This window comes from Aulostomus chinensis, chromosome 7 (genome assembly GCF_037954235.1).
Source record: "Aulostomus chinensis isolate RoL2024-O1b breed Wild chromosome 7, RoL_Achi_v1.0, whole genome shotgun sequence".
NCBI lineage: Eukaryota > Metazoa > Chordata > Actinopteri > Syngnathiformes > Aulostomidae > Aulostomus > Aulostomus chinensis.
Genome location: NC_141326.1, coordinates 23,823,335 through 23,848,520, shown reverse-complemented (window position 1 = coordinate 23,848,520; position 25,186 = coordinate 23,823,335). Strand labels below are relative to the sequence as shown.

Below are 25,186 nucleotides of genomic sequence, written 5' to 3'. Positions count from 1 at the left end.
AAGGTCAACACGTGCGGTGCAGCTGAATCGATGCCAGGATGCAGAGTATACTGAATGGCTGTCATCCTAATTCTGTTTTTCTCCACGTCTGAAGCTGTTGTTGAAGGCGCTCACCTCTAGCCTGCTCAGTGAATCACTGCCATCTGCCATCATCAACCTTAAATGTATTTGATGAGTTGTTTTTTGATGATATACAGGCCAGGGTCACGGAGGGAGGAACATTTCAAGGTGTTGTAGATCTCTTTGTGGGGTACACTCTGAGGCTAGTGCCTGTGCGAGTTGATAGAAAGTCAATGGACTTTGTCTTTGTGTGTCTTTCACTCGGGAAAGCAGATCGTCTGACCTGAAACTCTTAACCTCAAAGCTTACCACTGACCTTGTGTCTCCTGGTGCAACTGTTCCTAAGCCTTGGAATGACACAATAATTTATGGCGGGTTTTTGCTGTAGAAGTCCAGCTTTCTTGTGTTATGTCATTGGAATTCAGATAATCCAAACTCTTGGCTTGCACTCTAATGAAATGCCTTCATAATATGAGGTTGATCCAGTGTGATAGTCCAGTTGTCCCCTATGATCAAGATTTAATGTCTAAACATTTATTTTCACTTTTCTGTCTTGTAACAGAGACCTCCGAGAGGCCAGTGTCCTTCAAGAGCAGAGGAAGTATGGGAGAGGAGTTGGACTCTCTCCGAGCCACAATAGATGATCAACACATTTATGACAGTAACTCCACCGACACACATCCCAGATCCCAGCGCCGACGCAAGCGATTCCTCTCTTACCCTCGCTACGTTGAGCTTATGGTTACAGCGGACGCCAAAATGGTCCGCCACCACGGACGCAACCTAGAGCACTACATCCTAACAATCATGTCAGTAGTAAGTAAAATAATGTTTCTAAAAATTACTTTTTCACAGTGTTTGAGATTAATTCTTGTACATTATTCTGCGTGTTTCCAAACCTGCATGTGCATATAGTTTGTATTTTTTTTTAAAGGGTTCATTTGCCTGAAGTTGAAACAAGCTTGCTTGGTTGCTAATGGGACAACACAGTAACTCCTGTCTTGTAACTGTCTGACAAAAAAAAGGTTCTAACAGTGCTCTAAAGGTCAACATTGCTTGGTAAATCTCTGCATCCCACATTATGTGGATTTTGCAAGCTCTCTGCTACCTTTATTGTGGAAAACTAATTTAATCCTGCAGCTATTCTGCACTGAATCCACTCTTTAGCTGCCAAAAACCTGAAATGGTGACATAGTGGGCCACGGCGGAGGCTACCACGTTCGTTTGGTGACGTTTATTTGTTGTGCAATACCTGTCACTGCCAGAAGATGGAGACTAAAATCCTGTAGGTTATCACAGCTCCAGGTGGATATAGAGTTATAACAAAAATACAAAAAGTCCACCATATTCCACATGCAAGCTGCGGTCAAGTGAGTGTGTGTTTCTGCCTTAAGGTTTAACCGTTCGGCTGTAAACGCTGGCGTGAACCTCACTCACTGCTGCTTCAACCAGAGTAGCCCAACAGCTCCTGACTCAGCACCTTGACCTCTTGATGAGTTATCCAATATCTGAGTGGTTGAGCCGGCTGCTAATCAAGCATAGTAGCATTGTGATTGACGTTTAAGTGCTGGCAAGGCTTTGTCAGAGCAGGATATAGGTTATCAGTTGTACTGAACTACACGTACCCGCCACTGTCTCTCAACACTACCACAGACTAAACAACACAACACTCATTAACTTATAAAGGAGTAATGATTGTCAGTGTAGTGTTATCCTTCAGGAGGGTTGATACGGCACAGTGAATGTTGAAAAGCAATGTGTGAAGTCACAACATTGTTGGATTATACAACAGTATTGTTTATGTCTGCAGTGTAGATACAGATGTTTTCTTTTTTTTTCATTCTGTTTCACAGCCGTGAGAGCACAACCAACAGAAATCCTACAGGAACATTTATTTAACAATGAGAGCAGAGCAATCGCTGCTGATCATTTTAGCTTGTAGCGCCTGTGTTGCCTGCTTGATTTGGATCACATCGTTTGTCATATAGTAAACAGTGCACATTATTGCTAAAGAATGCAACAGGCTTTGATGCCAAAAGTTTTTTTTTCTCATTAATTTGTCTCTGTTAGTGATTGAAAAAAGTTTTAAGCCTGGAACCAAAGCCAACCAACCACTAAATGAATCATGGCCAAAAATGAATGGATTCAGACCAACAGGAAAAAAAAGCCAAATGCACAAGAATGAGTGTGCACCATAGTTATCTTAAGAGTAGAAGAACTATTCAATGCAAATGCTATTTCCAGCCTGAAGTATCTATTTATAGTTGTGAAATGTGAGCCTCCCTTCATGTAGCCTAATTGAACTCCAGATATTCCCTTAATTAGCACTGCAGCTATAACAGCGTCTCTCATCTTAACATTTATTTGTACTTTCAGAGCTTCTCTGTTGGCTAACTGGCTGTGTTACATGACGGCCCATTGCAGGCAACTGTATTTTTGTTTTTTCTGGAATCATCTAAAAATAATCGATGTCCAGTGTCAAAGCTGGCCCAAGAGCATGCAAAGACAGGCTTTCATTGCCAACTCTGAGCCGGCCTGGACCACGTTTGCCTCCCCCCAGGCTGAGACAAGCTAAATGTTTATAGTGTACTAATGAGTTCCTGTCAGGAGGCTGCACACGGCCTCAGGAGACCGCTGGCCGACCGTGACAGGGCTGCAGTAGAAAAGCAAGAGGAGTTCTGGGGGAAAACAGAGAGAATGTTTTCGTTGTCTTCTCAGAGGGGCTCTGAGGTCCAGCAAGTTTCACGTTTGTTCCAGGTTTTGTTACTGAGGTCTGGAGGGGAAACGTAATTACTAATACTAATACTCTGTTGGTGAAACTTACCTTGAAGGAGACGTGTGTCCTTTCTTTTGCCATCAATTAGCTATTTTGATTGGACCCATGGAGACAATAAGAAAATTCTCACCAGTAAACGTGCTTTGAAACTGTTGCTATCTGGTTCGGGTTAGTGGAGGTTTGCATTTTTTTGTCTGTGTTTTGTCTTTGTTACAGGTAGCAGCAGTGTACAGGGACCCCAGTGTAGGAAACCTCATCAATATCATGATTGTCAAGCTAGTCATCATCCACAACGAACAGGTGAGTGCAGGGTCTCGAGTTCTACCTGAACCCCTGGCTGATGCAGTCTCAAGTCTCAGGAGAGAAACTCTTGTCCTAAAACAAATGATGCCATAGTGAAGCACTTCACCACCTGCAAGTGAGATGCTTGAAAAAGGCTCACTGGCAATGATTCTGTTGAAGTGTGACATATTGAATTAGAACAAGTTGCTAGAGATGGCAAAATTTGGAGAATTTTTTTTCTCTTTTTAATGAAAAAAACTTTCTATGAAGCTCTGACGTAGCGTATCTTTAACTCATGTGAGTGACGTGCTGCTTCCTCTGCAGGCCTCGTCCCAGATATTTATAAAAGTCTCGTCTCCAATTGGTTGACCAACATGGACGGTACGAGCTGAAACACATTCCCCAAGTGAAAGTGATTCCTCAAGACCTCCGAGGCTCTAGATGGCCAGGAGGACTAACTTTGCTCCTGTGACCTCTGGTACAGCCCTGCGTACCATTTCCTACTCCTCCATCTTCTGATGAAAATATGCATTGAAAGCCGGTTTTATTAGCTCCAAACCTGCTGATAGAAAGAAACCTCATTTACATATCCTTTTTTTTTTTTTTTTAGGAAATTCCCAAAGTTAGCTTGACAGTTAAATGGAAATAACTGTTCGGGTTACTTTGGTCGTGACCGGTCATGATTTTTCCATGATGACATCATGAAATTTCGATCAACACCTCGGTCCTAGAATGCATTCAGGAAAAAATATGATATACTGTGTATGGCAGCTACTAGTAAACATTGCTATGTATGTCTAGTTTCTTGTTCACATACCCAGTGGTGTTTCACCCTAAATAGGAAGGTCCAACAGTGAGTTTCAATGCCGCCACGACTCTCCACAACTTCTGCGTGTGGCAGCAGAGCCAAAACGTGCAGGATGACAGTCATCCCTCTCACCATGACACTGCACTTCTCATCACCAGGTATATACTCTCAAAGCAAAAGTATGACTTAATCATGTAAATTATCCCAATTGTGAAACTTTTTTTTTCCTCCCAGGGAAGATATCTGCCGTGCAAAAGATAAATGTGACACATTAGGTAAACCGTTTTCCTTTCTCTTTGCACAAATATCCCCAAGTCCTTTTCAATTAACTTTCCACTCTGTTAACCACAGCTCATAAACTGTGCAGTAATGAGTTTATGGCAAGCTGTCAGCTAATAATATTATAGTGACAGAACTGAGTGGTAGAAAGAGGAGGAGGGATGGAGGGAATCTGTGTGTTAATCTCTCTTATGGAACAGAAGTTTTGATGGTTTAATCGCCTTTAACACTCAAGCAGCACACTTTTTTCCTTCAAATAGCTGTGTGTGTATGTATGTGTGTGTGTGTGTGTGTGCATCTACATGTTTGTATGTGTGTGTACGTGACCCTCCAGGGCTTGCAGAGCTGGGCACGATGTGTGACCAGTACCGCAGCTGTTCCATCAGTGAAGAAAACGGAATTAGTGCCTCCTTCACCATTGCGCATGAACTGGGCCATGTGTAAGTTACACTCCAACCAACACACACACACACACACACACACACACACACACACACACTGCTCTTGACCAACAAAAGCTCTCTTATCAAGAGTCGTGGAGCTCAGCAGACGCAGGTGCAAGACATAATAAAGTGGAAAAACTTGACTTTTAATTACTTGCCAACCTATAAGTCCTTTCTATACAGCTCCAAAAAGTTAACCCGTAGGTTCTTAGGCTGACTTTCAGAATGCATCAAATCCGAAGTCATTGCAGGGAGCTACATGGAGGTTCATCATGTTAAACAGTTTTTTTTAGAATGTTTTTATGTGTTTTGGAAAGTTTTGAGTTGCATCCAGTTACATTGCTAATCATTTGTCGAAACTGAGCTTTATATGTAAGTGCAACCAAAACTGTGTTTAATGTGTGATGGAATGCTGATTATAATAAATCCTATTTTAAAATCCAACATCAAGCTGATGTAAAAATTGCATACCCAGTGGCTGGAGTTCTTAATTTGCAGCTTTATGGAAAAACAAAAACAAAAACCAAAACAAACCTGTTGTTATTGCCATGTTTCCAGTAATGTCTTAAGGCCTGTATAGACCGGGGGATTTTATAAATGCTGTCCCAGTCTAAATGGGACAGCATTTATAAATGCAATGTGATTGATTGAAACATGAGTCCATATCTGTGGTTGTGGCAGTTAAACCATGTTTGTGCATCACACTCTGAGAGCGAGGCACCAATACGCTTGACGACACAAGCGTGAAACTTCACTGGCGGTAAAAAAAGACCTTTTCTAGTCGTGCATATATGAAATCCATTAGCGTTGCGCTGTTCCTTTACTTTTTCCAAATGAACTCAAAAGTTAGGTCACTTTTTTCTCTATTGGGCTGTGATAACTCTGTCTGGCCAACAAGCTCAAATGAAATCCATTACAGATTTCAAAAAACTCAGCAGTGGGTTCAAAATTAATGGATGTTTTCTAAAATCCAGTGCATCCAAAGATTTCTCAAATATGGCTCAGACACTCTGACCCGTATCATCCCTCTAAGAATGATAAAACAACCCAAAAATGTCACAGTGCCGTCAACTGTAACTATTAGCCAGTAAAACATTGTTATCATAATACGTCTGACTGCCAGAGAATGTTTTCACAACAAGCAAAAACTGGCAGATACGTGAAATGGAAATACAAATTTTTGTATGTGTAATCTTTATCCCAACGTTAAAAACATGATGAAATCTTTCATAAGAGGCTCTGGTCATTCCAAACAGCCATCGCATAGCTTGTGTTTCAGTTCATTGAAATTCAGTGCAAGTCACATTGACGACTCTGGGATGACACAAGAAGATTTTGGTGGTCAAAGGTCAAGGTCACTGTGACCTTTCATCTATCAGATCCACATGAATGCCTTTTCTCAGGGATGCCTGGAAATAAATCTAATTACATCCGTCACACCTTTTTATTTCGTATTTTAATGCTGTTGTACCAAACTTTATGTTGTTTTGGCCTTTTTCTATTTAAATACGTGTCTGCCTTTCAAGCAACAAACACCAGGATCTATGAAAACGGTATTTTGCTCCCTTTATGCTGAGTGTATATGAAGGCGGTGACATTAAAACTGATTCTGATTCTCTGGAAGGAGCCAATTAATAGACTAATATGAGAACGAATAATAACTTAACAAATTAAAAACTTGTTAAGTCAAATCTAACACATATTTTAGTACATTTGAATTACAGCAAGGCGCACCTCTGAGTATTTCTGTGTTTCTAGTATATCTCTTTGCTGTCATCCCTTCTTTCTTCCTTCCTTCTCACCTGTCTTGCAGACTAAATCATGAACATCTGCCCGTCCTTTAGTGTGAGAATGAGCTCTGCTCCACTTTTGGTAACATCTAACCAAAGCGGAGTGAATCTTGTTCTGTTGCATCTCACGTGGTGGTGTTTATGCTAAAGTTCAAGCAGCTGGCGGGACAGTTGGTGTGGTTAGTGACTGCATTCACAGGCATGAGTGTTTAGAGGCTTGGGAAAGCCAGTGTTAGGTAGTGGGAGCCACTTGAGAGCACTACAGATTAGAGAAAGATTTAGTCTAATGGACAGGAGGCTGCTCTCAGATGACTGTAAGTACGTGAGATTACTAATAGCCATCCTGGGGATTTTCGGTCAGGATCACTTGATGTCTGTTTGGTCAAGTTAATTGGGTTTGTCAATATATGATGTCAGGTCTTCAAATGTCTTGGATCATAAATAATAATTCTTGACATTTTCTTATGTTATTACAGTCTTTAGTTGCAAGCAGATTTTCCTCTCTAACTTCAAGGCTACTCCACGGGACATCACAGGCATTACCCTGAACACACGTAACCTCAGCAGGCCGGCTAAGTGGATGCAATTACTCCGATGGTTAAAGATAGTTGCTTTTGTGCAGCAGTTAATTTAGAGGAGCCAAGATGTGTGTCCACTAACAATGTAATCAATCAAGTTTGTCCAGCGTTTGGAGCTGTCTGATGTCTCTGCCTGTCTCTGGAGTGCTGACAAAGACTGTTCATGCTCCTGCAAGCCGGGACTTTTATTTAAGTGCAGCCGGTCTGCAGACCTTTCAGGTCGTCATTGCCTCAGAAGTATGTCTCATGCTCACTGCTACTGGTAGGCAATTCAGCAAAGAAATCATTTGTTTTGGACTTTGTGGCATGGAATAAAGAATGATTAGCACTCAGAGTAAAGAGAAGGGACATTTGGGTTGCCTGTGTTAGTATCCTCCAAGTGGAATTGACGCCCCCCCCCCCCCCAGGATGCTCAACAGAGCCACAGAACTGCCTGATTTATAACCTCATTACACTAAAAGGCTCCCATCCCAGGAATTCAAGCATGTTTTCTAATTAGTATTATCAATCTGGATCAAATAAAGCACACACATAAGCACGCATAAACACACACATATACTTTGTCTGATCATCCATAGATCATGATAATAAGTCTTCTTAGACACAGCAACATATAAAGGTCTTGTTTTTTCCTTTTTCTGTATTTGTGTGTTGTTGTATTTCTACCTCCCACTATCTTCACCTGTGCACAAGCATATCCAGAGAGTAAATACATTTTACAAATGTTATTTGAACCAGATTTGATGTTGTAAGTATGATTCAAAAGCTTCCTTTGTGTGTGTGTGTGTGGAGCTCATTACTGTGCCAGAGGCTTAATTATTCCCCGGGTGTTTGTCTTCAGGACCTCAGCCCCTGCAGGGTAGGCCTCGTGCCAGCCATGCTAGGTCTTGTTTGTGTGCTGCTGGTATGATTTGACCCTCAGTCACAGTCCAGAGCCAGCACTGACCCACATCCTGTTGTAAACATCTCAGACATCATACAGCTGCGTGGGTTCCTGTGTGTATGCACACACGTGTGCACACACGTGTTCACACACCCGCCGTACTTTTGGGTATAGGCCAAATGGCAACACAGAACAGGACATCTGTACCGGACAACTCGATTCTGGACATCATCAAGAAAATGGGCTGTATGAGTTTGCCAGCTGGAGACAAGCTGGAGGGATTCTTCAATTTGCAGATGTAATGCTTCCTGTTATACATCTGTTCATCAGTGAAGTATCTTGTTTATTTGTTTACTAGTAGGGATACCCGGCAGTTCAGGGGTACAAGTAATTGTTGGTGTCTGTTCCTGGATCTTTGATTACGTGTCAAAAAACAAGAGACAGGGATTTCAGCGACTCATTTTACACTCATATGTGGCACATCCGCTACAGAGAGAGAATGTTACCTTGGAGGCCATGCCTGCACAGCCTGAGGTGGAAGTGAAGGTGATATGAGTGTTCATGCCAAAATTCTCATCCCTCTGTCTGTTTGTCTGCACATGATCGAGGAACATACACACAGATGGACGTCTCTTATACCAACATTTAATTCATACTGTGAATTAAATATAGAAAATGTGGTTTTCTTTGACAACGATTTTGCAACATTTACATCAAAAACGTAATTGATTAATTCATTAGTGATGGAAATAATCATGAGTTACAACTTTTTACAGTGAAGCAACACACGTGTGTTGATGTGTGTGGTGTTAGTTACCCTACCTTTCCCTCAGCATTAAGCCTTTTGAGAATGTGAGATGCTGACCTTTGCCCTTTTAGGGCTGAGCTGGAGGAGGTGGCTCTCACCAGCATGTTGGTCATGATGGGAAAGGCTGATGGAGAATGACTTAAAAATGTTGCTCTGCCAGTTTTTTCAGTGTTTTAGCAAAGCTTTTCAATGACTTCATGGTGTAAATATTTGGGGGGCGACAAATAGGGCAGTGTGCGAATGTAGGAGTGGAAAAGAGATGCACACAGACACAATCAAATGGAAAGAAAGGAGTTTGTGGCCTTCCTCACGTGTCTATTGCTGTGTGTGTGAGTGTGTGTGTGTGGGGTTGGGATGATGTGGAGTGATCCCCTGTTTAAAAAAGGCTGAATGCAAATCTTGTGACATTTATCCTTCTTGCTATGACTGAGCTATTAAGCAGCTGATAATCACTTAGTGGGTGTTCCTTGTATCCCTTTCTCCACCCCCCCCCCCCCCCCCAACCAGGTTCAACATGCCTCATGATGACAACCCCAAATGTCGGGAGGCAGGCTTGAAGCACCAGTATCATGTCATGGCTCCCACCCTCAACCATGACACCAATCCCTGGTCGTGGTCCAAGTGTAGCCGCAAGTACATCACTGAGTTTCTAGAGTAGGTACCTCCAGCTTTCCTTTTTTAAACTTATTATCCCAAAAAAAAGATGGATTATGTGCTCATGGAAGAGAAAGTTATGCCTCTCCTTTTCCTTTCCAAACTGATATTATCACATCCACATTTTTAAAAGTGCATTAACTTTTACTTGTGACACGGCCGGCTAAACAAACCTCTTATATATCCCTTGCAGTGCTCTGCAGACAGGTCAGTCTAACATAAACTGTGTGGAGTTGTTATTGCCTTGTGCTGAAAGACTATTTCCTGTTTGAATCTGGGGGTCTTTTCTTGACTGACCCGAGCGATGGATCTTCTGCAGCCCCTCTGCTGTCTCTCATGATTCAAGGGAAAGAGAAATTTAGTTGCTAACCTGCTTTTCATTCCAAAACCCGTAGCCTGGGTTAGTGGCTGATTTAGCAACTTCTAACCCACGCCATGGTGACTGAGCATGGTGAAGGGCACCCTTCTAAGATTGGAAATGTCAGTTATAATCAGATCTTTCCTGAACATGACATTTTAATCTTTGGCCCTTTTTACTCTGTTAATTGTGGCGACCTTCACAAAGAGCGGCCTTGTTGACCAGATGCATCTCTAGAACACACTGTTCTGCAATTCTTCATTTGCAGTTTAAGGTTGCGCTTCGCATAGTTTCCAGCTTGCAATGACATTAACATTGAGTGGTCGGAACATTCAGGAAAAGATGAGGAGGATCCTCATGAATCTCTTCATTATTTGGACTGGACCATGTCAGCTGTGTTGCATTTCTATGTCGTCGCTGCAGAAAAGCCAGTTTGAGCATAACATGTCAAATACATTTATAAACTTAAACATTTAGCATACAAACTTAACATTTGTTAAAAATGCAGGGCAGGTATGGAGAGAGTAAAGCAGCACTTAGTTCAGTGTGGGAGCTACAACAGTGGGAAAGGCTCCTGAGAGTATAGTCAAAGTAGTTTTGAAGTCCAGCTTCAGCCAACAATGAGGGGTATTGATTCAAACTAGCCCCTCTGCACTGCCACTCCTGCTCAGTGGGCTGACCTGGTCAAGTACGTCAGTGTGTTGACAGCTCATTCTCCCTGAAGAGCAAATTCAATCTGCACACCTATTCTATCAGTGCAGGAAACAAAAAGGGCTGCACCACCTCTCAGACATTCCTTTACAAAAGGCAAATTGAAAGATTTCCTCGCCTCACCCACCTTTATCACTGTTGGCGTAGTAATGCGCACTAAACACCTACACTTGATAAAAATGTATCCTTCTGTTGTGTAACATCATGATGGGATTCCATAAAGGAACCCTTTATTCCCTCTCTGGCTCTGCGCCTTTTGATTTAAGCCCCCAAATACACCATTTAAAAGAAATCCTTAAATGCTGTCTCCCACTGTTTTGACATCAGTAGACTTCAGTAGAGAGTTGTTCTTGTTGCTGTCAGGCTCTGCAGTTTTCTGCACGGAGGCAGAAATCAGAACAACACGTGTGTTATTCACATGTTCTCCGTTTCGCTTTCACGTTAGCGGCAACGATTTGATTCTGCAGGTTTCCATTTATTTGAGTAGTCCAGTGAGTAAGACAATGATAAAATATTCCCGACTGTAATTTTGTCACACTGTGATGATTGCAGAGAGAAAAAAAAAGACGACTGAAAATTACAAATGAGCATTTTTAGTCAGATGCTGCTTTCTGCCTTTATTGCTCATAAACCTTAAGACTTTTTCCAAAACGTATCATCATTTTCAGATGTGAATGTCCAGGAACTCATTCCACTGCAAGAACTATCAGTTAGGAATATGGGTAGACTTCTTGCGCTGTCTGCGGGGTAAACACAGTTACATGGGAACTATTATTGTTTAATCTGACATGACATGCACAGTCAACTATAACTCATCTACATAAACCAACATTCATGTTTTCCAATGACTGCCAGGTGCAGATTCTCTTGCGGTGCCAGAGAGGAATGGCCTCGCCCTCTCAAATTTACACAGCAGATATTCTTAAGAAAGGTTTAATTTATGAAATGACCCCCACTGACCCCGTCCCCCTCTCTTTGTCTGTTGTGGTCTTAATAATCATTCCATTTGCTTCCAGGGCTCTGGTTAGACAGATGACCAACTGCTGAAAGATGGAATAATACGGGACTGTCTGTATGAATCCTTGACAGGCTGCGTAATAGTTCTCATTCAGAGTATCTTCTCCCCCTGCTTTATCCGTCTTACTTTCTCCTGCCACCTGATTCTGTTCAATGTAGTTTTGAAATGAAAGCCGACAGAAACAAAGTGATGCTAACTTGAGCTAATCCTGTGTAATTATTGGCCTGTCACACTAACCGTTGCTTTATGGAACAGGCGTTATAGCAGTGTAATCCTGCATTACATTTGTCAGAGCGGTGCAGACACATTGTGTAATAATGATTCATATATAAATGTTGCAACCACCGGTTTCCTTTTTTAAAAAGTAAACAGCACAAAGAAGAGATCCTTTGAGCCTCTGCTTACATGTTTGATTTGGAGCTTTTCACTGTTGATGATTTTGCTGCGTACATGCAGCCCAGCTGTGTTTGTTGACTCTTGTTACTGTGTCGTGGTTTGGGGCGTGGCTCATCTACAGCACAATCTGTCATTACGCTGTAATCCCGCTCTGCTAGCATTGATTTATGAAACACAATCAAGGTGCTTTATGATTCCAAATTCTCTTGTTTGCCTTCAGCACAGCAAAATACACGTCTGATAAATTTGCGGTTAGTGCTCGGGAAGGTTTTTAGTCTGTGTCAAAATGTTTTATTCCGTCTGCGGCGCCTGACTTCAGTTTCATAGTGACAGCATTTACTAACAGGCTATTGAGGGGAAGTGGTATCTGCTCAGTGACTTTATAGACCACCCACGTGGGAAAACACATCTGAGGACGATCACAGACAATAACATTGATATGTTTGTGTATTAACAAAGAGATGAAAAAAGCAAGTTTTTTTCTCGGTCAGATTTATTTTGAAAATTTTGTGGACGTGTGCACACACTTGTACCTACTTGTTTTATGATTTGCTTTTCATTTTATTCACATCAACTCTTACTTTTTACATAGCACTGGTTACGGAGAGTGCCTGCTGGATGAGCCCGTAGGGAGGACGTACGAGCTGCCCACCCTCCTGCCTGGTCAGATCTACAATGCCAACAGACAGTGTGAACTCATGTTTGGACCTGGCTCGCAAATCTGCCCTTACATGGTAAGTCGGCGTGCTGACAATGCAAAAATAAAAAAAAATGATAATAATAACATGGAAAAAGTAAATAATCAAGTTGATCTGAGATCCACCCAGTTGTTGAACAGAACCATCTATGAACTTTCAACATCTGAGTATTGTAATTATTCGTACAGGCCAACACATATGAAACTGTGTTCAGGTACTTGTGTGTATGTAGTTGTTATGGCACTACATTTAATGTACAGTGAACGTGTACATTCCCATCGTCTCATGTCATACATACATTTCAACGAGGATATAAAGAGACGGATTTACTAAGCAGGTTGTTGAATGAACGACTGCTAATTATAATCGGATGCTGGACCATTTAGATTGCTTCTCTTGTCTGGAAGCAATAAAGCGCCAAAGAAAATAGGGTCTGAGTCATCAATCAGCCCGTATTAATCTACCTCAGAAACATCAGTATCGGCTGGTAATCGGCCCGCTGATATTAGCTGATAGAAGCCAAAATGAACACTTATAAGTGCAGGCAGTAGTATTGAACAATAATTTGCATTTCTGGTTAAACAGTGAACTGTTTTGTGTCTAATACATACCTTTGGTCGAAGGTTTTGAACCATATTTGAAGGATCATTGCCAAAATTATGCTTTCATAAATGTATATTTTCTCTCTCTCTTTTCTAAACCCTAATATTGACAGTAGCCCCTAAAAACACAAACTAAATACCAGCTATATACCAACTACTAGAACTGATATATCACGTGAATGAACCCGTAAACATGTTTAGGAGCTAGAACCGCTCACTATGAAGTGGTGTATGGGAGGAAACAGCTTCTGTAACGTTGATTAAAATAAGGTAGAACGGTGTTTTGATTCTGACATTGTCATTAATTGCTTGTGCTCTTTTTAAAACAACAACAACAACAACAACAACGACCTCAGAAACAGTGCAAAAGGCTGTGGTGCACAAGTGCAGAGGGGGACCATAAAGGATGTCGGACACAGCACATGCCACTGGCTGATGGAACGGACTGTGGACATGGAATGGTGAGTGTGAACACTAAAAGCAGTGGTCTCATCCTCATGTAAATTGGATTTAATTATACGCAGCTACCATGAAACCAGTTTAGTTGAAAAAAAAATATAAGTTTGATTGTTTTAGATTGCCATGTTGCACTGAATGTGTCTCCCAAAGCTTTGTTGTTAAAACTGGCCTCATCGCAGCTTAGAAAAAACAGGGAGACAAGCCAAACCTCCCATGCAGCGCCGCATTGAACCCTGATGCCCTTATTTTCCTGTTCACTTCCTCCAGCAAGAAAAGGAATAGTTTAGCATGCATTACTCTCGCGGCTACATTCGGGTTGTAGAAACCCATGTAAATGTGGTCAGGTGATGGCCTTAGTTAGAAACTTGAAGCTTTACCCTCCGTGTTGTTAGGGGGCCCCAACCCCCATTAGCCTTCATGTTCTCCTCGCTCTGGGATGCTATGCTAATTAGGGCTGAGACGGCGGGTCAGTCGCTGAGGATACATGGAAAGAAGGGTTGCAGGGGAGGGCGGAAGAAAGAGAAAGATAGAAAGAGGACTGAAAAGAGAGAGAAGAGAGGGGGTGAAAAAGGAGAGAGTCTTGAGAGGGAAAGGTGAAGACGTGGGCCCTTTGAAAGAGGATGCCGCCCGCCGTTCACAGTTGAGTCACCTTGTTGTGAACCCATGACCCTAAAACCTCTTTAAAAGGCGGGTGAGTGGGTCAGTGGTCAGGCCGTAACAGAGCCAGGCGGAGGCCAGCCTGCACTCTCACAAAAGACCTCACATCAGTGATTCTGCAGAGCAGGAGGTGGGAGGAGATGTGGGAGGAGGAGAGCTAGGAGGAGGTGCAGGGGGATGAGGATGTGGTGTTTAGCATTCAGAACATGCGTGAAAGGGAGAGAAGGAGGGTTCTCTCCTATCCTTAACCTTGTGCCCTCCAGGAGTCTGTTTGCAATGTGGGCCCATGTAAGTCTCATATCCCTGATATCCTTTCATCTGGCTCCATCTTCCCCCTCACCATGTTAGGTCGTGGATCAGGCCCTGTCAGGTGAGGAAAGGTTAACAGGGGATAGCTAACATCTTAATCCAACTGCATCAACTGGAGCAATGGTCCTGGGAGCACATCTCCATTACTGGTCTCAGCCTTCATGTGGGAGGAAAGTTTGAGGAGACACAGTTGAATAACATACTGTTTAATGCTGAGGGAACTGATTTAAATAGTTACTCTGTTGTGGCTTCTACCAAATTTGTGTGGCACAAAGACACTTGGAGCTAAATGCTAATGTGAACACTCACAACCAGAGCAAGCTGATATTCAGCAGGCATGTTTACCTTTTTAATTTTGTGTGTTCCGCATGCCAACAAAAATGATGGTTGGAATATCATTAATTTTGCAGGCAACAAAGTAGTGGGCAATTAAATATTTTGTCTCAGTGGTGGATTAATTTTTTATTGAAACGCCAAAGCCTACAGCAACGTTGTCGTATACTTAGCTGGTGGGTTTCTTTGGTTTGTAGATGTGTGATTTTTCCAAGGCCAAAAACACTACCAATATGTTTTTCAGAGGTCAAGGTCACTGTGACCTCATGTCCGTCCTGTTCTGGCAGCATCCCAGGAATCCCTGAAGGAATTCACATCTGGTACAAATGTCCACTATTTCATGCTGCATTAAAATGTAAGATACTGTGTTTCCAAATGTTGTGCTTCAAAGAAGAGTCACTTGATGAAAAAAACAGATTCACAGACTAAATGTAATTACGGAAGGCACATATTGTGGAAGCATATATCCGTGATGTGGTATTTCTAGTTTGGCTGCAATTCAAGAATTCAAATCCTGATTATAACTAAACACAAACATTGTATAGGATGAAATAATAAAGTGATGACAGTTCAAAAAGGTCAAAGGCCAGCTTCACTGTCATTTTTTTGCAAATACGCCTCTAGCCATTTTTTCAGTAATTCTGGTTTCTTAGTTTCTTTGCATGTTCAAGTCGTGGTACCACCTTTGTTTGCGGTGCCTATAGGACCCAGTTTCATCTTCATGCTGGGGGGTTGTTTGAAGTAGCGTGCAAGGGTGCTTTTATGTGGTATGTCTTTGTGTTGTGTGAGTGTGCACAAGTATTCATCCAAAGTCCAACCTCCAATGTCTCGTAATCTGCAAAACAAGAAGATTCTCCCTGATTGTCTTTTGTGTTTTGGTGTTTTTCATTCTTAACATTTCCTGTCCCTCTTCGCCTTCTGGTTTTCATTCTGCCCGGGTCATCTAGCATCTGTCTCCTTCCTGTTTCGGAGATATGCACAATGTATTTTAACTCTCGCACCTATTCACCTCTGTGTTTCTTCTTGTTTATAACCATGTCTTCCTACAAGAAGTCACGAGGTTCAAGTCTTAAACTTTACAGGGTTTTGGGTTAAGCTTTTGGCTCTGAGGTGTCTGCAGGGCGTTGAAGGGGAGGCTGTTGGGGGGACGTCAGATCTGGAGGATTACAGATTACAGATATGGCCGCCATGGGGGGGGCAGGTGTTGTCTGAGTAAGCACAGCGTCCCTTTAAAGATGCCCTCCTTAGCTATTATTTGACCATCATTTTAAGCTGTTACATGCTGGGACGTCATGTCATAAAACTGTTTTCTCAGAGGCTAGCTCTCGCCTCCTGCGCCTGTGTTGCGTGGGGGGCAGTTTTTTGTTATGTCTGGTTACGAAACAAAGTTGTAATGGCATTGGGTAATTGAGGTCAGTGCCCCAAAAAGTGGGTGACAGGCACGTCCCCCTAAATGAAAATTGGAAAGAAAGATTGTTTGTATACAGCTTAGTTGAAATAGGGCAATGGGCACTCCAGCAGGGTTCATGGGTAGTTTTCTACCCCACGCCTCCCCTCCGCTGATGCTGGGCTTCATCTACTTCTGCCTCTCTCTTCCTCCCTCCCTCCCCTTGCGCCCTCTGTGTTGCTCAACAGGCCCTCTCACAGGGCGCCGGAGTGAGTAATGCAGTCACATGACCTCTTGGCGGCGCGTCTGTCATCTGGCTCAGTGGGCCGTGCAATAACGAGGGCATCCCATCACTTGTTGTCTATAAATACCGCCACCACCCATTTTCTCCTCTCCTCCTCTTTACCCCCCCTTTTTTTCGGTCCCTCTCACTCTTCAAAAAGATTCTGTGTGTGTGTGTGTGTGTGTGTGTGTGTGTGTGTGTGCGTGTGTGTGACATAGGAGCCAGCAAGCATCTTCCAAGCCATAGCTTTGGTACATTTTCGCCATTTAAAGATGAATTGCACTTTTACACTTAGGCTTATTTATCCTGAGGTTTAGATTATGAATCCTGTGAAGTACTGAAGTTTTGATTTTTAAATCCAATTACATTTTTTAGCCAAATGTATTATTAATGTTTCCTCAGTACCTGAGTTCTTCTGTTTTGATGACAATTAATCAATCTATCAAATCTTCTCTGGATGCACGCGTGGACCTATGAAGCTCCTTCTGCTGCTTCTTACCTTGTTGACAGTCAGGCAGGAAAAGGTGGCGACTGAGCTTAAAATAAACTGCAATGGCTGAGTTGCAGCGTGGTTAGACTGAAACGATCGAACGTGTTAAATTCAATGACGATTGCTCACAGAGCTTTCCTTTAGTCAGGGGTAAAAACCCAACAGCATCCCCAGAACACGCTTGATAGATGCCTAATTGAGTGGTTAGTGTAAGTGAATAAACGGGAAGTTGTTTTTATTCCCAGAACATTCCTCGAAAAAGAATGAAAACCTACTTTTGTTTCAGCCAATTAGAGTGAGATAGTGAGGCCTTGCAAAGTGAAGCCAGGGCAGAATGAAGTCTGTTGGCGGAGGCGGTGAGTGTTGGCTGCAGCCTCCTGGCAGCCTGACAGACTTGTCGTACGATGCTGGGACGGGGTGTGTAAGTGTGTGTTTGTGTGTTAGTGCGTGTGCCTGTACTGTAACTTGCGATTGTGTGAGTAGTATCAGTGCCACTCTGGGCTAATCTCTGGATATTTGGAGGATGTTGCCACTTTGATTTGCCATCATCAAAGACACATCAGTGGATTCAGGCTAACAAGAGGATTGTTGTTGTAGCCTTCACATAGTTTGCCAAAGGAATTACTGTGTTTGGTAGCCAGTGAGTGGAGTTTTCAGTACTAGCTCTCTGTTAGAGAGAGAAGAATGTGTTTGCATGACTCCAGGTGTGATATTGTGAAATTCTGAGGATAAATGTATGTCCTATTTGTAAGCTACCCAACTGTTTAATTGTATTCAATAGGCGGAATACATCAATTTTAAAAATTAGGATCTCCAATGGATGCTAAATAGACAGCTTACAAAAAATAAATAATTTTTGGGGGGATTGTCATTGAAAATATTTTTAAAGATTAACAGGAACACATTTGCCTCACACCAAATTGAGAGGGGTAAAGTTAGCAGCTGGCTTTAAAGAAAGTTGAGTGCTTAGCAGATTGGGTGCATTTCTGAAAACCAAGTGATCAGTTGTTGAAAAGTTGCAGCTCGCCAGGTTGTGAGCTGCAGAGTTTTACAGAGGCGATAAGTGAAAAAAGACGAATGGTTGAAGTAGAGCTGCATGGTTGAAGTGATTGGAACTACTGAGGGGGCCAACCTACTCATTGACTCTAATGACAACCTTCAACACTCCTTGGAAAGATGATGGAAAGAGAGAGAAAGAAAGACAGAAAGAAAGAATGGAAAAAGATAGGAAACAAATGAAAGCGATTGAGTGAGAGGAGAGGTCGGCTGGGGTCACGGTTGCATCATGTTGACTCTCTCGCTTGCATTCCCCTCCCTCCTGTCATTCCTCTTCCGCCTGTCTTTGCACCCTCTCAACACAGCGGAAAGAGGAAATACGGAACTAATGAGGAAAAATGCATGACCTGGCTGAAAAACCAGTCGGTGTAACTACAGTAACTCCACGCTCTCTTTATTGTGCCTCACCTTCAGGTTCAACTATTTGACACGTAATAAAGTAGAAAGCCACGTTTTGCTACAGTCTCAAGTGACCCCAGATGTTCCCAGATTTTTTTTTAGAATCGGAACCTGTTTTAAATGTGCTTGAGGGTGTCAATGACACCAGCAGGCCAAAGGGAACTCGGACACCCAGGTCCATGGGAGCGGCACCGCAACATGAAAGGTGATGCCTTTTGGAAATGGTCAGGTTGAAATGAAAGAGTGGAGGGCTTTTTAAATCAGTCCCCTGCCTTCTCATTCCTGCAGTGATGTATGGCTTGGGTTCAGAAATGAGGTGCTCTCTGCAACAGTTTCCTGGCAATTACAGGGCGCTAACCTCCAAACCAGCCAGCCGAAGAGCTCCGAGCAGATGCTGCTGTCCTGAGATATTATTCCCATTGCTGGGGTTAGCATGCTGCTAATTCTCTCTGTCTGCATTGGTGAACATTTAGCAAGGATACTGTGCCATTTTGAGGACAATGTAGGAAAGGTTTTGTGAAATTTTACCTCTGTAAGTTGTATCTTCATACAGAAGGTGTAAAATGCATATCTATGCATGCACATATGCTTGTTTCTTGATATGAGTTGGTAAGTCAGCATGTGCCTTTGTGAGATTCCTAATTTGAAACACATGCTAGTCACAGCTGGACAGCTTTCTCTCACAAGACCTTCAAATGTCTCACCACATTCACAACTGAGGGCAAATTTTGACAATCTTGGTAGGAGAGGGGGCTGCCACTGTCCTTAAGGCTTGTTTGAGCTTTGCCAATACACTGCCTTTCACCTCAGTGTTTTCTAAGAACTAATTGGAATTGAGCGTGGCCCCTAGATGCCACGCCAGAGTCAGAGCAATCACTTTCACACTCCACGCACTTTCACACACACATTTGTGTGCACACACACATACATCATCTCGCACAGATGTTTTTTTTTTTCCCTTCCACTCCCTCCTCTTTCTCACTCTTTCTTCTTTTCACCCACATCACCTTTTCAAGCCAAACAAAACGGTTGTAAACACAGGGTGCCAGTGGAGGGAGTGGAATGCCTTAGAGGGTTACACAGGCTTTGGTCCTCTCTGACAGACAGTCCGCCTTGTGTTTGACAGTTCTTTGGGTCTTGCTGCCTGGTTGCACTGTGGTGGTCCCAGCGTGTTCCTTGCTTTTTCCCATAGGGTGATAAGGGGGCTGGGGAACAGAGCTATAGAAGGCATGCTCGGGTCTAAACTGACAGTCCCTATGCTGGGGGGGGGCCCTCTTAATTATGATGGAAAACTCTGGACTTACTTTAAAAGTTTGGTTTTGAGATTTCTTAATTCATAAGGAGAGAAATAAACGTTTTTATGATGTTCCATTTCTTTTGTTCTCTAAATTTGTGGTTAGCACTCTTACAGAACGATCTCAATATCTACAGTTGACCCAAGCCATAACTCAAACCATGTCTGGATTATGGAAATGTCTGTGGCTTGTTTGGTACATACCCTGCAGCTGTTAACACCTGTCTGTCATTGTGCACAGACTTTACACTCCATCATTAGACCTGCGAGTGCTGAAAACACACACATGTAAGCTAGGCCGGGACAGTAGAGGCAGCAGTGCCAGATTCTGTGTGTGTTTACACTTGTTTGTGTGTGTAGAACTTAGTGGATTTGCAGGTGTGCACCCTCAGTAATGGCTGCGGGCTCTGAGATTGTATTAAAGCAGCGAGTGGTCAAATTAGTTGTTACCCAGGAGATTACTTTGATTGATATCCTCTGTGTTTTTTAGCATAATCATGAAAATTCACTTGAGAACATTTCATGAGGTTTTGTTTTCAGATGTATGTCTCGTAAGAGGATGGGAGTGCAGCCAGTTCAAATGATAACAGTTGCATTTTCCCATCCCGAAGGATCTTGCGGTGATTTTTACTATGTAACTGCAGCTTAAAACACAAAGTCATGCAGTTCAACAGAAGAAGAGAATTGCTGATCAAGCCAGTAAGAAACTTTGTTTCTCTTGTTATCACAACTCTAGAGTTTCCTTATCAAGGTGCCACTGCTCCCTGCGCCTGTGTGCCCGGACGGCGGCTACGTACGCAGACAGACGCCGTCTTGTCCTGCATTCTTTCACTGAGCAGGACCCTCTGATATCTTAGTCAGCGAGACGGGGATTGAGTTACACACAAAGGGAAATGGGTTTGTGGTGCTTTGCTTATGAAAGCGTTGTTAGCACTTCTTGGCAAAGGTAGGTTAGTGGATACACACAGATTGATACCTGGCACCGTATTTTCAAAGTCATTTTGGGTCCACTGAAACATCTCGAACATGTAACCCTGTATTTACGTTTCATGATAGAGATTGTTTAACAAAGTTTGAGTCTGGCTTGAGCCTTGAGTTGAGATTTCTCTTTCTGTAGCTGAGCTGAACATTTTCACTGAAATGTATGGTGCCCTTGCTTGAATGTAAAAACAGCAGTGTTTTCAATTTAAACTCAATTGCGTTACAATTAATTATACACTGTATATTCAATAGTGAAGGTTGAAGAATAAAGCTGGACTGAACAGTTGACTTCGCTCTCCTCTGCTTGATAAAAACAGAGGATTAAGAAGTCAGAGCAGAACCCCTTTTCCTGGTGTACATACACTAAATTGCTCAGAAGCTTTGCTCCACAGTCTTCACAGCTACTAAGTTGCGGTCTAGACTTACAGTTTGTTCATGTTTGTGACTGTTTTCTTGCAGTATTGCAGACATGGGATGTGTGTAAACAAAGAGTTGTACATGCAGCCCATCCACGGGGAGTGGGGTCCCTGGGGGCCCTACAGCGTTTGCTCCAGGTCCTGTGGTGGAGGAACACGGAGCACCATGAGAGACTGCAACAAGCCTGAGTAAGAAAGAACTACTCAGCATGAATTTAAACAGAGACGATGTTGGTTTGAATCAATCAAACTTGAGCAAAAATAAGCAAATGATTTAAATAACAATTACTGGCAGTGCTTCAGATGTAAATCGGTCGTATTCCTTCTGTGATCCATCTGCTTTTGCCTCCAGGCCTAGAAATGGCGGCAACTTCTGTGTGGGACGCAGGATGAAGTTCCGCTCTTGCAATACTGAGCCTTGTCCGCGAGGACGGAAAGATTTCCGTGAAGAGCAGTGCTCTCAGTTTGACGGCAAGCACTTCAACATCAACGGTCTACCTCCCACCGTCCGCTGGGTCCCTAAGTACAGTGGCAGTGAGTAGAACAATGTTGTGAACGACTTGTGGTCAAACCTCATAGGTTGCAACTTTTTACATCCAGCATGATAACGCTTCAACGCTGCAAATGGCCAGACTTTATTTGAATAGATATTTTTGTTTACCCAGTCTGCTTATTTTGGTTTGTGTTAACTGGTTCAATATCACAGTAAATCCACAAAGTGTGTAGGGGTGTGTGAAGGCTGAGATGTGCACTGTTTTGACGTCAATATAAATAAATGACAAGATATACAAACTTAATAACATCAAGATGTGAAAACGTATTGTGTTGCTGAGATTTCAAAATGGCAGGACATTCCACTGAAAGGGACAAAAATCCTATCTGTCCTTTGCAAACATTCCTCACCTCCGACAAGTTTCACCAAAAATCACTTGAAAGGTTTTTTTTGCATCATTCATGCACTTACCTCTAATACACAACATGAGTGGCGAGAAAAGCTTTGGGGAGACATATAAGCTTGCCTCCACATTTGTGTGTGTGTGTGTGTGTGTGTGTGTGTGTGTGTGTGTGTGTGTGTCTGTTGCTCCTTCTTCATGCGTTGCCCACTCTTGATAAGAGATGCACTGAGGTAAACAAACCTTTAGCTGACACCAAACAAGACCAACATAAAAGCAACACGCAAGCCTTCTGCATGAACTGCCTGGCAGCTTTCCCTCTTCCATCAGTATCTGATTCCTTGAAGACATGGCCTGCCCAGCCACACCAGTTTCCATCTGGCAAAGACCACCAAGTCTCAGTTACTGCAAGTGATTCATTCCTCTAATTGATGCTCCACAGGCCAACAAGCCCTGGAGCCAGTACACACTCAGATGCAAAGTGATTATTCCAAACAATGAATATGATTTTGGCAGTTCTAGCCAGAGTATCCTGAATTAATATATTATTTGAAAAACCTGAGCTGTTATGGTTTGTATTAATTCATCAGCACAAACTTGCTATTTTTTAATTTAATAATCCCATTCATTTAATCAGCAATGACCCAGTTTGTCCGTACTGTGTTTTCTGTCTCCATCCAGTTCTAATGAAGGATCGGTGTAAGCTCTTCTGCCGGGTTGCCGGGACGATGGCCTACTATCAGCTGAAAGACCGCGTCATTGACGGCACGCCGTGTGGGCCAGACACTTTTGACATATGCGTCCAAGGCCTCTGCAGGGTATATCTGTCTGTTTCTACTTGTGTAATGAATACACGCACGCACAGACAATCTTAGCTCCCTCTCATCGCATCATGACGTTATTAGAGTTAGATATGTATTTGTGGATTAGTCTCATCTGTGTCATTTTTACAACCTCGGTAAATTTTAGCTGTCACTTTATTCATGTTGTCTAATTCATGCAAAAGTGGAGGTTTGAGCATTGTCATGTCAAAGTATGTATCGGTGTCATTAAATCCAATTGCACGTAGGTAGTAAAGACCTAGTGAAAACATTTATTCTTTTGTATCTTTCTTTTGAGGAGTGTGCCAACATTTTCAGACTCCCCCGACCCAGACAAGATGTTGGATACCCTGGGTTTGAGCTGAGACCCACAGTTTACTGCTAGTTAGCTTAGCGCAGCATTCCCTAATATAATCTCCTAATGAGCTCACAAAGGAGAGAAGGGTATCTATCATCTTGTCTGGCTTGTGGGGATGAAACCCATAAAATCGGCATGTTCCTTCAAGAACCGCATGTAATAGAACATCCCACTGAATCACAAATCTTCTGTGACTCTTCAGCAAGCTGGCTGTGATCATGTGCTCAACTCAAAGGCCAGGAATGACAAGTGCGGAGTGTGTGGAGGGGACAACTCATCATGTAAAACCCTGGCAGGCACCTTCAATGATGCTCAGTATGGTGAGTCCTCACATTACACAAAGGATACGCTAATAATTTACTTTTATTATACACACTGTACGCCAGCAGCTTCTGCAGATGAGTTATAATACATCTGATAAGCTGTAAACTTAGATTCCCCTTCCTCGTGGCTACAGATCTGACATGCTCTATTCTAATATTATACACTGATGTCATGTCTAAACCCATTTAGCTTGATTTTCAGCAACCACTGCCACATGAGGGGGATGCAGAATCTTCTCTGAAGGTTCAGACTGTGATTAACGCAGTGATTTCTGCTGTACGAAGTCTTTTGATAGCAAACACAAACCTGACATCACCTCTTTGAAGTGTCCTGCTTCATATGGTGCCTCAGTGAGGTCCAACAGTTGATTGCATCCAATCCTTGTTATAGTCGGAGCAACTAAACAGCGGGAGAATTAGCATAAAAGCTCAGGGCGTGGCCTATGTCATGTTTCATCCATATTCGTTTGAGGTGGGGGGGGGGTGCTGTGCGTTCGCATCACTATCCATCTGCTTTCCTTCTTTAAACCCTTGTTCAGTGAGTGCAAAGAGTTTGAGGACTGTATTGAACTAAACCAGGCTCTGACCTCAGCCCTGGAAATCGCAAGAAAGAGAACATGAGTGGGAGTGCAGCCCAGCCAGGATATCCCTCCGCTCTCTCACCCCTTTATCCCTTTTCTGTTGATATCTGTCTTCTGTCTGGTTTTATATCCTTTCCCTTTCTCACTCTGTTTTCTGCATCGGCATAGACAATCTGAATTCAGCAGATTAGACCAATGAGCATTGACTGAGGTGTAGTTGTAATGTCTCACATCTCCAGAAGAGTGCTGCAACTAAAGATGCACATCTCTCAGTTCCTGGGTATCCAAGTCTGACTGCCTGAACTGCTTCATAAATGTAGAGTATTAAAATTATTTCTTATTGTTATTCAATAGTCCATTTCAACACCTAAAGGGTAGATCTCCAAATTGATGTACAGCCGTTTTTAGTGGGAAAAATAGCAACATGTTGAATCATAAAAGTAAAAAGATGAAACAAACAAATGAGGTTAAAACACATTTTGGTAAATTTGTTTATATCTGCATATTGTAAGACTTTGATTGATTGAAAATGATAAGATTTGTAGTGAGATATGTAATTTGATTTTCACTTTGTTTGGGTTAGTATTGCAAAAGGTACCAGTATCAAAAATTGTAAACTGATACCCAGCTATCTGTGAATTACACCGCAGTAATCAACTAATCCATGTTTTTTAAACGCCCCGATCCATTTATTATATATATGCCTCATAATCAAATATTAAACTTCTCCAGCTATTAAAGGATACAGGATTTTGTAAAAATTTCTGACATTACCGATGGCAAAAAAACAAAACAAAAAAACTTCCAAAATCTGAGACTTTTCTGATACACTTGAAAGAATTGTGTCGTAATCGAACAATGCGTTCATCACTGTAACGAGCTGAAAGATTAAACCTAAACCAAAAAAAAAAGCTTAGATCTTTAGTTTTCTGTAAATTGCTGAACTCCTGACCTGTTGTTTGCTGCTGTAAACTTTTTTTTTAATGGAAATCCATGAACAAG

The 25,186-nt window shown here is 42.4% G+C and overlaps 1 protein-coding gene across 2 annotated transcripts in view; it reads left to right on the top strand.

Annotated features, from left to right (window-relative positions):
- The window catches only part of LOC147259167 (A disintegrin and metalloproteinase with thrombospondin motifs 20), an 80,910-nt gene that overhangs the window by 17,747 nt on the left and 37,977 nt on the right, over positions 1-25,186 (top strand). For both annotated transcript variants that reach the window (XM_086209458.1, XM_086209459.1), the window contains exons 4-15: positions 623-876; positions 3,053-3,136; positions 3,960-4,084; positions 4,161-4,201; positions 4,540-4,645; positions 9,215-9,361; positions 12,437-12,578; positions 13,501-13,605; positions 21,252-21,397; positions 21,561-21,742; positions 22,783-22,919; positions 23,483-23,600. In XM_086209458.1, coding sequence (XP_086065584.1) covers positions 623-876; positions 3,053-3,136; positions 3,960-4,084; positions 4,161-4,201; positions 4,540-4,645; positions 9,215-9,361; positions 12,437-12,578; positions 13,501-13,605; positions 21,252-21,397; positions 21,561-21,742; positions 22,783-22,919; positions 23,483-23,600 — 1,587 coding nt within the window. The remainder of the gene's footprint in view (positions 1-622; positions 877-3,052; positions 3,137-3,959; positions 4,085-4,160; positions 4,202-4,539; positions 4,646-9,214; positions 9,362-12,436; positions 12,579-13,500; positions 13,606-21,251; positions 21,398-21,560; positions 21,743-22,782; positions 22,920-23,482; positions 23,601-25,186) is intronic.